Source organism: Scyliorhinus canicula, chromosome 6, assembly GCF_902713615.1.
Source record: "Scyliorhinus canicula chromosome 6, sScyCan1.1, whole genome shotgun sequence".
Classification (NCBI taxonomy): domain Eukaryota; kingdom Metazoa; phylum Chordata; class Chondrichthyes; order Carcharhiniformes; family Scyliorhinidae; genus Scyliorhinus; species Scyliorhinus canicula.
Window position 1 is genome coordinate 39,693,714 of NC_052151.1, and position 14,022 is coordinate 39,707,735.

A 14,022-nucleotide genomic window follows, 5' to 3' on the forward strand; every position below is an offset into this window, starting at 1 on the left:
GAAAATCGCTTATTGTCCCGAGTAGGCTTCAATGAAGTTACTGTGAAAAGCCCCTAGTCGCCACATTCCGGCGCCTGTCTGGGGAGGCTGGTACGGGAATCGAACCGTGCTGCTGGCTTGCTCGGTCTGCTTTAAAAGCCAGCGATTTAGCTCAGTGAGCTAAACCAGCCCCAATAAAGAACCTACCTCGTATATCCCTCCTATATCTCCCACCCTGAATGTTATAGTATGCCCCCTTGTAACAGCCAGATCCCGAGGAAATAGTCTCTGAACGTCCACTCTATCTACCCCCCCCTCATCATCTTATAAACCTCTATTAAGTCGCCTCTCATCCTCCTCCACTCCAAAGAGAAAGCCCTAGCTCCCTCGACCTTTCCTCATAAGATCTATCCTGCAAACCAGGCAGCATCCTGGTAAATCTCCTTTGCACCCTTTCCAATGCTTCCACATCCTTCCTATAATGAGGTGACCAGAACTGCACACAATACTCCAAATGTGGTCTCACCAGGGTCATGTATAGTTGAGCATAACCCCCGGCTCTTAAACTCAAGTCCCCTGTTAATAAACACTAATCATAATTACTGATGATATCATATCTACTGATGTAACCTGAAAAAGCAAATGTGAAAAAAGGTACATCACAAATAACATTTTTCTTCATCCAGCTGTTGATATAAAATATGAGAAACACTTGAGATTGAAAAATACAGGAAAGCACTAACAATGTAACCATGACCTGAAGGCGGCAGAACAGTTAGATAAGGGGCACAATTCAGTGGACTTGAGTTGAAGTCCGCTGAACTGCACGTTTAGCACGGCATTCCTCAGCACCTGCAGTGCCGAGAAACATCTTGCTATTCAAAGCCACTTTGCCATTGCTTTGGCCCCGGAGCATTCTCTCCACCAAGGCCACTTAGAAGGATTTCCCACTAAAGTGCGCCAGTAGGACAGGCTCTTCACAGTCCGGGATGCTATTCTGGAAGGCTGCCCCGATTTTTTGCCCCTTCCGTTCCAATCTTGAGGAGGCCCCCAGAGACCCCTTCGCACTCCTCCCTCTACTTGGCAAGGCCCCACTGGGCCCGATCCCTGTCCAACCTGACATGGGCACTCAACGGCAGTGCTCCAAGGTGCCTGGGTGCTAGTGGGAGAGACATCCTGCCCTGTCTCCGACCACCTGGAGGTTTCCAATGGCCTGGGAGACTCCCCCCTAGGTGCCGTTATGCCTGGTCCGCATTTGTATGGACTAGTGCTAAATGGTGCTCTGGTGAGGTCTCCCAAGTGTGGCCATTGAGCCCCAGGCAGTGGAGAATCCAGCGAAAGTAAATTTAAATGAATGATGTGGTTCACGCCCAGAGAGGGCACGATGCAGACTGTGACATTTCACTAGATCCCGTTGAACCTCATAAGATCAGCCTTCCCCGACATCAAGTCCAGGCTGCTGAATCGCATCCAAGGTGGTTAAGTCCCATGGGATATTTGCTTTTATTAACTGAGGCATAGAATATAAGAGCAGGGAGATTACGGTGGAGCTCGATAAAATAATTAGGGTACAGCTAGATTACTGAGTGCAGTCTGGTCACCAGACTATCAGAAGGATGTGATTGCACTAGAGAGGGTGCAGAGGAGATTCACCAGCATGTTGCCTGGAGTGGAGCATTTCAGCTATGAAGAGAGGATGGTTAGGCTGGGGTTGTTTTCCTCAGAGCAGAGAAGACTGAGGGAGGGGGTGGGGGGATCTTATTGAGGTGTACAAAATTATGAGGGGCTTATGTAGGGTAGACAGGAAGAATCTTTTCCCCTTCGTATAGGGGTCAACAACCAGAGAGCATCGACTTAAGGCAAAGGACAGGAGATCTAGAGGGAATTTGAGGAGTAACCTGTTCACCCAGAGGGTGGAGGGAATCTGGAACTCACTGCCTGAAAGGATGGCACATAGATACATAGAAGATAGCAGCAGGAGGAGGCCTTTTGGCTCCGCCATTCATCACGATCATGGCTCATCATCCAACTCAATAGCCTAATCCTGCTTTCTCCTCATAGCCTTTGATCCCATTCTCCCCAAGTGCTCTATCCAGCCGCCACGTCAATATATTCAAAGTTCTAGCATCAATCACTTCCTGTGGTAATGAATTCCACAGGTTCACCACTCTTTGTGTAAAGAAATGTTTCCTTATATCTGTCTGAAATGGTTCACCCTGAATCCTCAGGCTGTGACCCCTGGTTCCGGACACACCCAACATTGGTAACATCTTCCCTGCATCTACCCTGTCTAGGCGTGTTAGAATTTTATAAGTCTCTATGAGATCCCCCCTCATTATTCTGAACTCCAGAGAGAACAATCCCAACCTAGTCAATCTCTCCTCATATGACATTCCTGCCATCCCTGGGATCAGTCTGGTAAAGCAGTCTGGTAGGGGCAGGAACCCTCACATATTTAAGAAACAGTTCGATGAACTGTAAAACTCAATTATTCTATTTATTTTTAGCAGAAAATTCCTGTGGTGAATGTATTATGCCAATAATCCACCATTGTATTTGTATCTGTGCTGTTGCAGCACGGACGAGTTCGACACCCGGGCCAGCAACAACGCCAAAGCTTCGGCAATCACAGTGCACAATCCGTGCGCCGGACAGGCTGAACCTATGAACCCGTCACCCCCGCTGGACTTCATTTTTTTTAACAGGGGGCGAATGTGGTGAATGTATTCTGTCAATAATCCACCATTGTATTTGAATCTGTGCTGTTGCCCTTGTATTTGTATCTGTGCTATGCGGTTGCCCTTGTGGGCTCCTCCTATGGGCCATTGTATGGCATTATCCATAAGGGAACATGTTGGGGCATGTATGGGCTCCGTCCATGGCTCCTCTCCTTGAAGGGAGGTATAAAGAGCAGTCGACCTGTCGACGGTTTTCAGTATTCGATCAGTCGCAGGCAGGCACTGTTCTATGTTGATTAAAGCCACGGTTTACTTCTACTCATGTCTCGAGTGAATTGATGGTCGCATCAATTCCAATGATAGCATTGGGAGCGCAGAAATGCTGCATAATTGAACCTTTGAGCATTAACATTCATTTCCACCAGAACTTTTAGTTTGGCCCCATTTGAAAGCATTCATGGCAATGTGAGTGGGACCTGGGAGTTTGCAACTAGCCAGAGTTTAGACCTGCTGGAAGTTTACAGCAGCATCTTAATACCAAGCTGAGCCAGAAGTAGCATCTTGCAAGATAAACCTATTATACAGTTAGTCAATATAGACCAAAGAAAGATTGTCACAGCTGAAGAACAGGTTGAAGTAGTCATGTATTTTTACAGATTCTGCTTTATCACATCGAGCACACCATCCCCAGGGGAGAACTATTCAGATGCCCTTCACATTCAATGTAGACTGTGCATGACAAGGGTTGATTTGGTGTACAATACCTGGATACAAGACCATATGAGACCATAAGACATAGGAGCAGAATTAGGCCACTTGGCCCATCAAGACTGCTCTGCAAACAAGTGCTGCATTTGGAGAACTGTTAATTAAGTTAAGACGGTTCAAAAGTGTCCTTTAAAAAAAGGAGGTTAAAAGGTCCTCACACCAGACTGCCCTACAACACTATGCAGCTGCTCAATACACAGTTACTGATGACAGTGAGATGCTGTTGATCTTTTGGGTGACAATATAGGTGCGATTCTCCATAAAGATTTCGAAGTGTGGTAACGAGCAGGAACTGCCGCGAGCTTCCCGCCGCTCGGCTCAGCGAGGCCGGCAACACTATTCAATGTTAATTGATCCACTTGTGGCCTCAGGGCTTCTCAGAGTAACGAAGGCTCGCCAGCCAATTCGCCGGCACTGTGCTTGCCAGCCCCCCACTAACAAGGTCGAGCAGCACGCAAGCTGCACTTGCTCAGCCAACACCAGGGAGCTTGCAACAAAAGTGCTTAGGAGATCAGCCCCAAGAATTGGGGGTGCAGACCTGGGGAGGCTCCTAAACGCAGTGGAGGCCAGGAGAGATGTCCTTCTCTCTCTCTTCTCCCCCCCCCCCCCCCCCCCCCCCCCCCCCCCCCCCGCCTCCCCCCACCAAGAGTCCCCGAGGGTCAGCCACAGGGAAGCCAGTGTTTTCTGGGACAAGATGGCAGTAGCTGTAAGCTCCAGGAATGTGACCAGGAGACTGGCCTCCAGTGCCGAAAAAGGTCAACAATCTGCACTGGGCAGCACAAGTGAGTAGAAGCCAACGCCCCCCCCCCCCCCCCAAAAAAAACCAGCCACCCCCGAGACCTTTCTGCCCCCGTGTGAGCACCTACCTCACCCAATTCTAAGTGTGGCCCACAACCCTCCCTCCACCACCCCAACCCTTCCTTCATCCCCCCCCCCCACCACTGTGAACCACACATGTGGCTAACGATGCCCTTCCTATGCCTCCTCAGGAAAAGCTCTGGCAACCTTCCTGAAAAATACATGGATAGGATGGGTATAGAGGCTTACGGCACAAGGAAGTGCTGAGGGTTTTGGCAAAGGTTGCTATCATGACCGGTACAGGCTTGGAGGGTCAAAGGGCCTGTTCCTGTGCTGTATTGTCCTTTGTTCATAATCGCCCCCCAAACTGGCTGCGGAATGCAAAACTTAAGAATCTTCACCTCCTTTGAGGAGTGGGCCCTGGAGGTGACTGGGTGGCCGAGGACAGGGCAATTACCCACGCAGAGGTTGGCGGATGCCACAACGGTGAGGAACCACCAGCATCCACTCAGAGAACCTGTCAAATGTGAGTTGTTATGGCTGTACTGACTGACCCATCCCTCTTACTGACCACATGTCCATTCTCCTGTAGGTCCTCCAGCCGACGGTGCCGGCCCATCCCAGGTGACCCCCTCTCCAGCATCCCAGGAGACCACCTCAGAGGGGAACTCAGAGGAAGACACGATCGCGGCGTCTCAGCTATAACCCCCACCCTCCACCAGAGCAGATACACACACCTTGGTGGGAAATGTTAGTGGTCAGGCTTCTGGGGCACAATCTGGTGAGCACCACATAGCTGCTGATGTACATTAGGTGGAGGCGGGAACCGCCAGGCGAAACAGCAGGCGGAGATCTGCTGGATCCCAGAACCCAGCTGGGGCCCAGCCTGATGCTGAGCCTGTGGAACAGGGTTACCCGGAGCTGATGGAGACGATAAGAAGCGGTCAAGACATTCAGAGGGAGATATCAGCGACACTCCAGCAGATCCACAGCCGATTGGAGAAGTCTCAGAGGCTACAGGTGCAGGAGATGTTGCCAGCAATGCATGGCACTGAAGCCAACACTGCTGGAGTGACAATCACAGTGGAGAGCCTGGTGCATGGTGTCAGCACCATTAGTGAAAGTGTCCAAGGCGTCACGCAGTTGGTGACGGCCATGGCTGAGGGTCTCAGCAAAATGTCCGACTCGCTGGGGGATGTTACCAATACCAGGCTGAGCTTGATAAGGTGCTGCAGGACATGACCTGCTCTCAGATGGGAATGGCCGAGGCCCTGAGGTGCTTGTCCCAGTCGCAGGTGGACATTGTTGAGGCACTGCAGAGCATGGCCCAATCACTGAAGAGCATCGCCGAATGCGACACAATGGTGCAGGGCTGGCATAGCCAGATGATGCAGGAGCAGCCTGGGCTCAAACCAAATGCCCCTCCCAAGATGACGGGGACGCTGGGCTTGCCACCCCAGTGCTCGGCGGAGGGTTGGGGACTCTTGACTGGGTTGGGGGCCATGCTTTGGAGGGGTGGGCCGCTATGGGAATGGGAAGGGGGGTAGGTGCAGGGGGACAACTGCTCGCAGCACAGTATACTAAGAAGTCCATGGATCCTGTGTACCCATTCTGGGGCAACCCTAACACCTTCCCAAGATGAAACCCACGGCCCTATGGACATCGAGCGGGATGAGGGGGCGCTGGGTGCCAACCCAGACTAGTCCGATGGAGTGGTGAATGTGGCACCAGCTCCCCCCAGTTCCATCCCTCTGATGAGGCCATTTCACACAGTCAGCACATGTGACAGGGCAGCACAGCTGTGCATGTGCCAACGACAAGTGCGCCGGGGCCCTCCGGCCCCAGAGGATGCCTGCCTGGCCCATCGAAGGCCACAGGATGAGGTAAGCAGCTAGCTGCCTTCACCATGCATGTGCATCCTGGTTGCCTCCACGATGTGCATCCTGGAGGCACACCCAGACGTAGCAGTAGAGCTAGGAAGGCTAAACACATCGAGGATCACTGTGGGCACCGGGGAGGGGCAGCCCCTGGGGGTAGGTAGGGGGTGAGGGGGGTTGGGGAGGTGTCGGCACCATTGTGAGAGTGGGGAATTGTAAAACACAATAAACACTCTTGAGCACAACCACTATGGCGCCGCTGTCACTTTCTTCCAGCCTGACCCCTGAACCCTTGGCCCATTTCTCCAGGCATCTCCCCCTCCGGCCGTGGACATGTCCCCGGAGCTGTTTCCCATCCCCAGGGTGTTCGGATGTTGGATGCTGGGTGTGTGGTGTTGCCTCCCGCAGAGTTCAAACGCAGTGTCCATGCAATAAGGTGTGTTTGGGTTGCTAGGCAATCACTCCCACATGCCACATGGCCCGCCCACCCAAGGAAATCCACTTGGGTTATATGAAGGGCTCGCTTAACCACAATTACCAATTCCCTGTTAGCAATAGACTTCAACTGCACAGCCAAAGGCTTTGGCAGTCGGTGGAGGTTATGGGTGGTTGGTGGGGCAGACAGGCAGGTGTTAGGGATGCCCCAGAATGGGAACACAGGATCCAGGGACTTCTTAGTATACTGTGCTGCGAGCAGTTGTCGCCCTGCACCTACCCCTCTTCCCATTCCCATAGCGGCCCACCCCTCCAAAGCATGTCCCCCCAACCCAGTCAAGAGTCCCCAACCCCCCGCCGAGCACTGGGGTGGCAAGCCCAGCGTCCCCGGGCTCTTTGCCTATGAGCAAAGGTGGCTACTCACCACCTCTGCTCCCCGCAGAAACTCTTCTGCCAGGTTCACGTTCTTCAAAAGGAGAACTAATCGACGCCAGCGTGACCACTTGCTGAGGAGGCCACTGAATGATGGGAGGCCATTGGATATGGGATGGCTCCCGTTAATTATTTGGAAATTCTAGGGAAGTAGGAAGTTGTGATAATTGGTTTCTCGCCACCTAACGGTGAGATCCTAATTTCGCCTTCGGGGGCGGGGTGGTTGCATCGCAAACTGTTTGGCGCCTGGTGCGGTTCTCCCACTATTCACTGGCCTTGTTTCACTCGAGCGAGAGCGCACTGAAGCTGGAGAATCGCGTTCTCTATGTTCTTCTCTTTAGTTTACAATGTCACAATGTCATTTGTAGGCCAAATTGGCTCATACATATTGGAGGATGTCTTGTTAATCTTATGCAATTGATATTGTTTAAGAAGGCCACACTTGGCATAATCAGCTCAGAGTACACAGAAGGCGTGGGATAAGATAAGGCTGAAGGCCACGTTTACAATGCTTTTCTTGTTATGTCCTTTGCTCCTCATTAACTCAGATACTCCAACACAGGCATACACACGAATAAAACAGCTTGAAAGGCCTTCTTAAAGACAACATTATGATATTTCTTCTTCTTTTGCTTCTATTGGTATGTCACAAGAAGCAGGTACAGCGCCCTGGGGCTTACACAAAGTCATCACATTACAGCAGGCTGCATCACTCACTCCATTTATTACAAGTACCAGCCCAGGTACATCTACTGCCAGGGGACTTGAATGATTCTAATAAGTGTCATTGAGTGAAGCACTGTCAGGAGCAAATAGAGGTGGCAGCGGAGTCTGTGGATTTATACCTCATAAAGTCCCTTTATAAAAGAGCCAATACTTTCTGCAACATCTGAGTAGCAGCATTGGATTTGTATCGAGGTGCAGGAAGGTTGCCAGCACTATAGTGCACTTTGGAACCTGTGGGAACTCTAGGTCATCTATAGCAGAATTCCCAGTGACAGTGATCCTAGGGCCAGCCAGGGGAATGATCATATTCAGATAACTTGATTCAAGGTATCTTGGTTGAATTGAACGTGGTGGGGGATCAGATAAAGAGGCACTCAGCTCATTGATGGCTAGAGATCAACTGTCATATCTCCTGTCAGCTGTTTCACCTCCTGACTCCCCAAAACCTGCCCACCATCTACAAACTCATGTCAAGAGTGTAATGGAATACTCTCCACTTGCCTGGATAAGTGCAGCTCCAACAACACTTAAGAAGCTCAACACCATTCAGGACAAAATAGACCACTTAAATTGCACCCCATCCACCACCTTAAATGTTCACTCCCTCTACCACAGATGCACAGTGGCAGCAGTCATTGTCATCAACAAGATGCGCTGCAGCAACTCACCACACTCCTTCGATAGCACCTTCCAAACATATGCCCTCCACCATCCTAGAAGAACAAGGGCATTAGATGCCTGGGAAAAACACCACCTACAAGTTCCCCTCTAAGCCACACACAACCCTGACTTGAAACTACATCGGCATTTCTTCAATGTCGCTGGATCAAAATCCTGGAACACCCTCCCTAACATCACTGTGGGCGTCCCTGCACCAGGTGGACTGTAGCAGTTCAAGAGATGACTCACCACCACCAACTTCTCAACAGCAATTAGTGATGGGCAACAAACACTGGACTAGTCAGTGATGCCTACACCCTGTGAAAGAATAAAAAAATACATTGGCCATGCTCAGGCAGTGTTCACCAACAAGAGCATTGCTGGAGCAGTAGTTGCCTCCCTCGACATGAAGCAACATTCATACCCTTGAGTACTCCTGTGCAAGTGGCAAATGATATCCCAGAAAGTGGTAAGGAGCATAGAGTTGAATTTAATTTCAGCACAGATAAAGGTCATTCAGCCCAACAGGTCTAGCTGTGTCAATGTTTATGCTGGTAGGGGAAGAGGAGCAATCTTTTTGATTAAAGATACTGTTATAGCACTGGTTAAATAAAAGGATATGGGTAACAGAAAGCAATCAATGCAGACACAATCGTTAATCTATTGAATTGTCAGAGTACAAAATAAATCACTTGGTGAATGCTTACCAATCAAATGTGGGAATCCCTAGTTGAGATGTATTTGCAAGTAGAATGTTAAATATTTACAAATACTCAGGACTGCAAAATGTATTTGTGATTTTTATCTAATTTATTTCTTGGATCGTACAGGTTAAAACAGAAGAACATGATACACTGGGATAATTGCATCAAGCACATCAGATTAACATGTAAAATGAAAAAGAATCAGTTTGCCATTATATAAGGAAAGCCATTGTGTCATACACATAGGGGCCACAGTATGTTGAGATGTTGAAACACTGGACTTTCAGTCTCAGTTAAACTAACCTGCTTCCTTTGGTGTCTGTTGAGAAGAGCCAAAAATAATTGGTAACAGCTGGTGCATTCGGACAGTGCAAGACAACAGTCATTGTAGGCTGAAAGTTTGCTAAAAAGTGAAGAAAAATGGAAAGTTGTTAGCGTGGTAACACAGAGTGCTTTTATATGTAGTTGATATTTGTTTATCTGTCCGGCACCATATTAATTTAACCGAGCGAAGATTTCCTACACCTAAAAATGAATGGAGCAAAGACAAACGGAATTCACCACACAGGTGCAGTGAAAAATATATTGTTGTAAGACTCACCTGGGCGTATACTTACTGGGTCACAGAGATCCCTTTAATTAGGGGTCTCTGCAGGGGTCCCTTTAGTTAGGGGGGGTCTCAGGGAGGTGGGGGGGGGGGTCTGCGTTCCCCTATCCAGGGGGTTTCAGTGGGGTCGTGTCTCCCATTTTAGGGGTCTCTGGGGGGTAGGACTGGTAGAGGAGGAGTGGGCAGGCCGCGCATTATTGCGGGGGGGTGGGGGGGGCAACTCAGGTGGACATTGGGGGCAACTCCCTTAAGGGGTTACCCCCTTGGCCCACATTGAGGGCTACCACGTCAGGGCTACGCTGGTGATCCCTGCCACGTGTTTCCCAGAGGATCGAAGAATCATGTGGACCCAGAGACTCTGTTGCCAGGCCCGCAAAAGGGTCCTCTCCCTAGCGTGCGGTCGCGAACTCCGATCCCACCGGTGACCACAAATAATGCTTGTTCGTTTAGGCTTACAAACTAAGAAGGTCTTATTTAAACATTTTTGAATGCCAGCACGTTAGAAGCCTGTAATTCTCCCTACCCCAGAGGCTATTGGGGAAATAAGTCAACCACTGGCTGAAGACTGACAACCCATTTCTGCCAAGAGAACAGTGCTGTCTGTACTAGTCAAAGTCACCAATTGAATAACTTTTCAATTGGACCCTTTCAGGCAGCATTTGCCACAAGTCAAGCAGCAGCTCACCAGTGCATCAAGAATACTTCATTCAGTAGTGCTGTACAATTCATATGCTTCCTAAAGGGGCAAGAAAAATAAATAAAGAGGTCCAATGAAGTTTTAGACTGCAACGGTACCCACAACCCCATATGGCAAGTCCCTTGGCTTTATCAGGAGGAAAAACCTTAATTCTATTCAGGTACAGCTAGTTTATGATGTTAATCACTTTATCCTACATGCGAATGTCTGAAATGCAGGAAGCTGTCGTGATGTCATCATCTATCATATCAGCCCTCATGATTTGGAGCCGTGCCAGGTGATCAATCTTTGCTTATCGTTTTGCAGGCAAAAAGGAACAATGGATATAATGAACCTCAATCACATGCAATAGTCAAAGTGCTGATATTCTTAGGTAATGCTAAGGTTGCCTGGATCGCCCCTGGGTGAAGCATTATGATGTAGCCCAGCAAATACCTCTCGAATAATTGCTGTTTCCTCCACACCAAATAACTTTAAAATGAAGGAAGGTTTGCTTCCCCTAGAGGTTTACAGTGATGTCTGGGAAGTTGGAGAGCACTTTCATTCCCACTGCCTGAGCGGAAGGAGAGGACATGGAAAAGGACACAGCTTAGAATCATAGAATTTACAGTACAGAAGGAGGCCATTCGGTCCATCGAGCTCGCACTGGCCTCCACCCTATCCGCGTAACCCAGTAATCCTACCTAACATTTTTTGGATACTAAGGGACAATTTAGCATGGCCAATCCACCTAATCTGCACATCTTTGGACTGTGGGAGGAAACCAGAGCACCCGAGGAAACACACGCAGACACAGGAGAATGTGCAGACTCCACACAGACAGTAAAACTCCACATAGTCACCGAAGGCCGGATTTGAACCCGGGTCCACTGGAGCTGTGAGGTAGTAGTGTTAACCACTGTGCCACCATGCCGCCCGCTTGTAGCTCAGTGATTTCAAGTAAAGTCACTGAACATCTGCTTGTTCTTCCCTGACAAAAATTCCTTGCTGCTAAAAGCTTTAAAATCAATGTACTACATTTCCCTGCCATCATTCAAGTTCCAAAAAAAATGAAAGCATGCGCAGGGTATGCTCAAGCTGTGCTTTCTTATCCCAAAGGAGACAGAAAGTCCATTCACCTAATGCATAACTGCTAATTAAGTTATACCTATTTTTTCTGCCAGCTACTTTATTTGGCCAAGATCCTCATTCCCTATTTCTATTCAGTGCACCGTGAGAATTTTTTTTTCATCGTTCATGGAAAGAGGGCATCGCTGCACAAGGCCAACATGTAGTACTTATCCCTAATTGCCCTCAACATTATTGGCTAGTTGGACCAATGCAGTCCATGTGGAGTAGGTGCACCCACAGTGCTGTTAGGGAGGGAGTTTCAAGATTTTGACCCAGTGACAGTGAAGAAAATGATACAGTTCCAAGTCAGGGTGACGGGGAACTTGCAAGTGGTAGTGTTCCCATGCTACTGCTGCCCTCATCCTTGTAGACAGTAATGGTTGCAAGTCTGGAAGGTGTTGTTGAAGAAGCCACAGCGAGTTGTTATAGTGCATTTTGCGGAAAATACATACTGCTGTCATTGTGCACCTGTGGTGGTGGAGAGACTTTAAGGTAATGGGTGGATACCAGTCAAGTGAGTTAGTTTTTGACCAAATATCATCAGACCTAAAATCTCTTTATTTGACTCTGTGTTTTCTGCATTTTGTTTTATAATGATGCTATGAAGTGATTTGGAACACTTTACTATGTTAGTGCCTTGTCCCGGATAGTGCACTCATTCAGCCAAGTGAGGAGTATTCCATCACAATCCAGATTTGTGGCCTGTAGATGACAGACAGACTCTGGGGCCGCAGTCACAGTATTTATATAACTGGTTGATGGTTGTTGAACGGCAAGAAGAAATCATTAGATTCTCACTTGGTGTAGATGCCCATTGCTCGACAGTTGCATGGCTCGAATGTTACTCGTCAGTTATCAAGCGTGAATGTTGTCCAGGTCCATCTGCATGCCAGCACTGACTGCTTTAGTATACAAGGAGCTGTGAATGGTTCTGAAAACTGTAAAATCAAAAGCGAACATCCCCACTTCTGGCCTTATGATGGCAGGAAGGTCATTGATGAAGCAGCTGAAGATGGTTGGGTTAAGGGAACTATCCTGAAGAACCCCTGCAACATTGTTCTGGGGCTGAGATGATTGAACTCCAACAGCTAAAGAGCTGAATGTTTTACCAATAGTGGTCATACTATGAACCTAGGTACGGTGCTCTTTCAGAGAGTCGGTGCAGACTTGATGGGCCGAATGGCCTCCTTCTACATTTAGGGCGTCTATGATGCTATGGTTTACAGTTCCCCACAGGTCGTAACACGTGCTAATATAGTCAACAACACCTTCCATCACTTTGCAGACAATCAAGAGCAGATTGTTTGGGAGATAATTGGGTGGATTGAATTAGTCCTGCTTTTTGCGACAGGACATTACTGACTAATTTTCCATATTGTCACATAGATACTAGTGTTGTAGTGGTGCTAGAACAGCTTGGCGAGGGGAACAGCTATTTCTGGAACTTCTGGTCTTCAGTAGTAAAACTAGGATGTTGTCAGGGCCCAGAGTCTTTACTGTATCCAGTGCATTAAACATTTCTTGATATCACATTGAGTGAATTGAATCCACTGAAGACTGACAGTGGGGACTTCAAGAGGAAGCCAAGGTGGATCAGGCACTTGAGTGAAATGGATGAAAATGCTTCAGCTTTGTTTTTTTACATTGATGTGTTGGGCTCCTCCACCTTTGAGGATGGGGGTGTCTCCTCCTATTGTTCCTTATTTAATTAACCACTATCAATCATGACTGGATGTGTCAGGACTGAAGATCGATGGTTGACTGGAAAGGATCCCTTGGAACCTTAAGGAATCTGAGGTGATGTGTTAGTGAAACAACTAACCCAGAAGGTTCAGCCTCTTGGAGTGCCAAGGAAGCCAGGCCTATGTCTGAAGCTCCCTTAATAATTGGAGAGTCTAAGGAAAATGTCTTAGGAGACATTATGACATTTGTGATCACTCCTTGAAGATCAGCAGTGCAGGACAATGGCTCAGATGTGATACTGGTCAGTTACATCAAAGACTGACTATTGAGGTAGGGAGGCATGGTGGTTAGCTGCCTACGGCGCTGAGGTCCCAGGTTCGATCCCGGCCCTGCGTCACTGCCTGTGTGGAGTTTGCACATTCTCCCAGTATCTGCGTGGGTCTCACCGCCACAACCCAGAGATGTGCAGGGTAGGTTAATTGGCCATGCTAAATTGGCTCTTAATTGGAAAAAATAATTGGGTACTCGAAATTTATTTTTTAAAAAGGCTGACTATTGAGCGAGGAAAGTCCTGTGGAGGTGACATTGCAGGCACTAAAGCAATGATTTCTGCTATTCTGATGCTTTAGAAATCTTCTCTGTATCTATCATTCAATCGAAGGTGCCCTGCATGTTACAGGAAAGTCTCTGCAATATATTGCAGATGTGGGTAAAGGACTCACCCTGCTTTTCCATCATCTCAGTCATATCTCACCGCCTTAAACAGGATTAATGCACCCTAATCATAGCTCTTTGTAAACTATTAAACATCTAATTCAATGAGGAAGAAAAAACAATAATCACATGAGAAATAGCAAAAGCAGAAACA

The 14,022-nt window shown here is 48.3% G+C and overlaps 1 protein-coding gene across 4 annotated transcripts in view; it reads right to left on the reverse strand.

Annotated features, from left to right (window-relative positions):
* The window catches only part of armc2 (armadillo repeat containing 2), a 253,785-nt gene that overhangs the window by 36,812 nt on the left and 202,951 nt on the right, over positions 1 to 14,022 (reverse strand). For all 4 annotated transcript variants that reach the window (XM_038799209.1, XM_038799210.1, XM_038799207.1 and 1 more), the window contains one exon: positions 9,361 to 9,460. In XM_038799209.1, the coding sequence (XP_038655137.1) occupies positions 9,361 to 9,460 (100 nt within the window). The remainder of the gene's footprint in view (positions 1 to 9,360; positions 9,461 to 14,022) is intronic.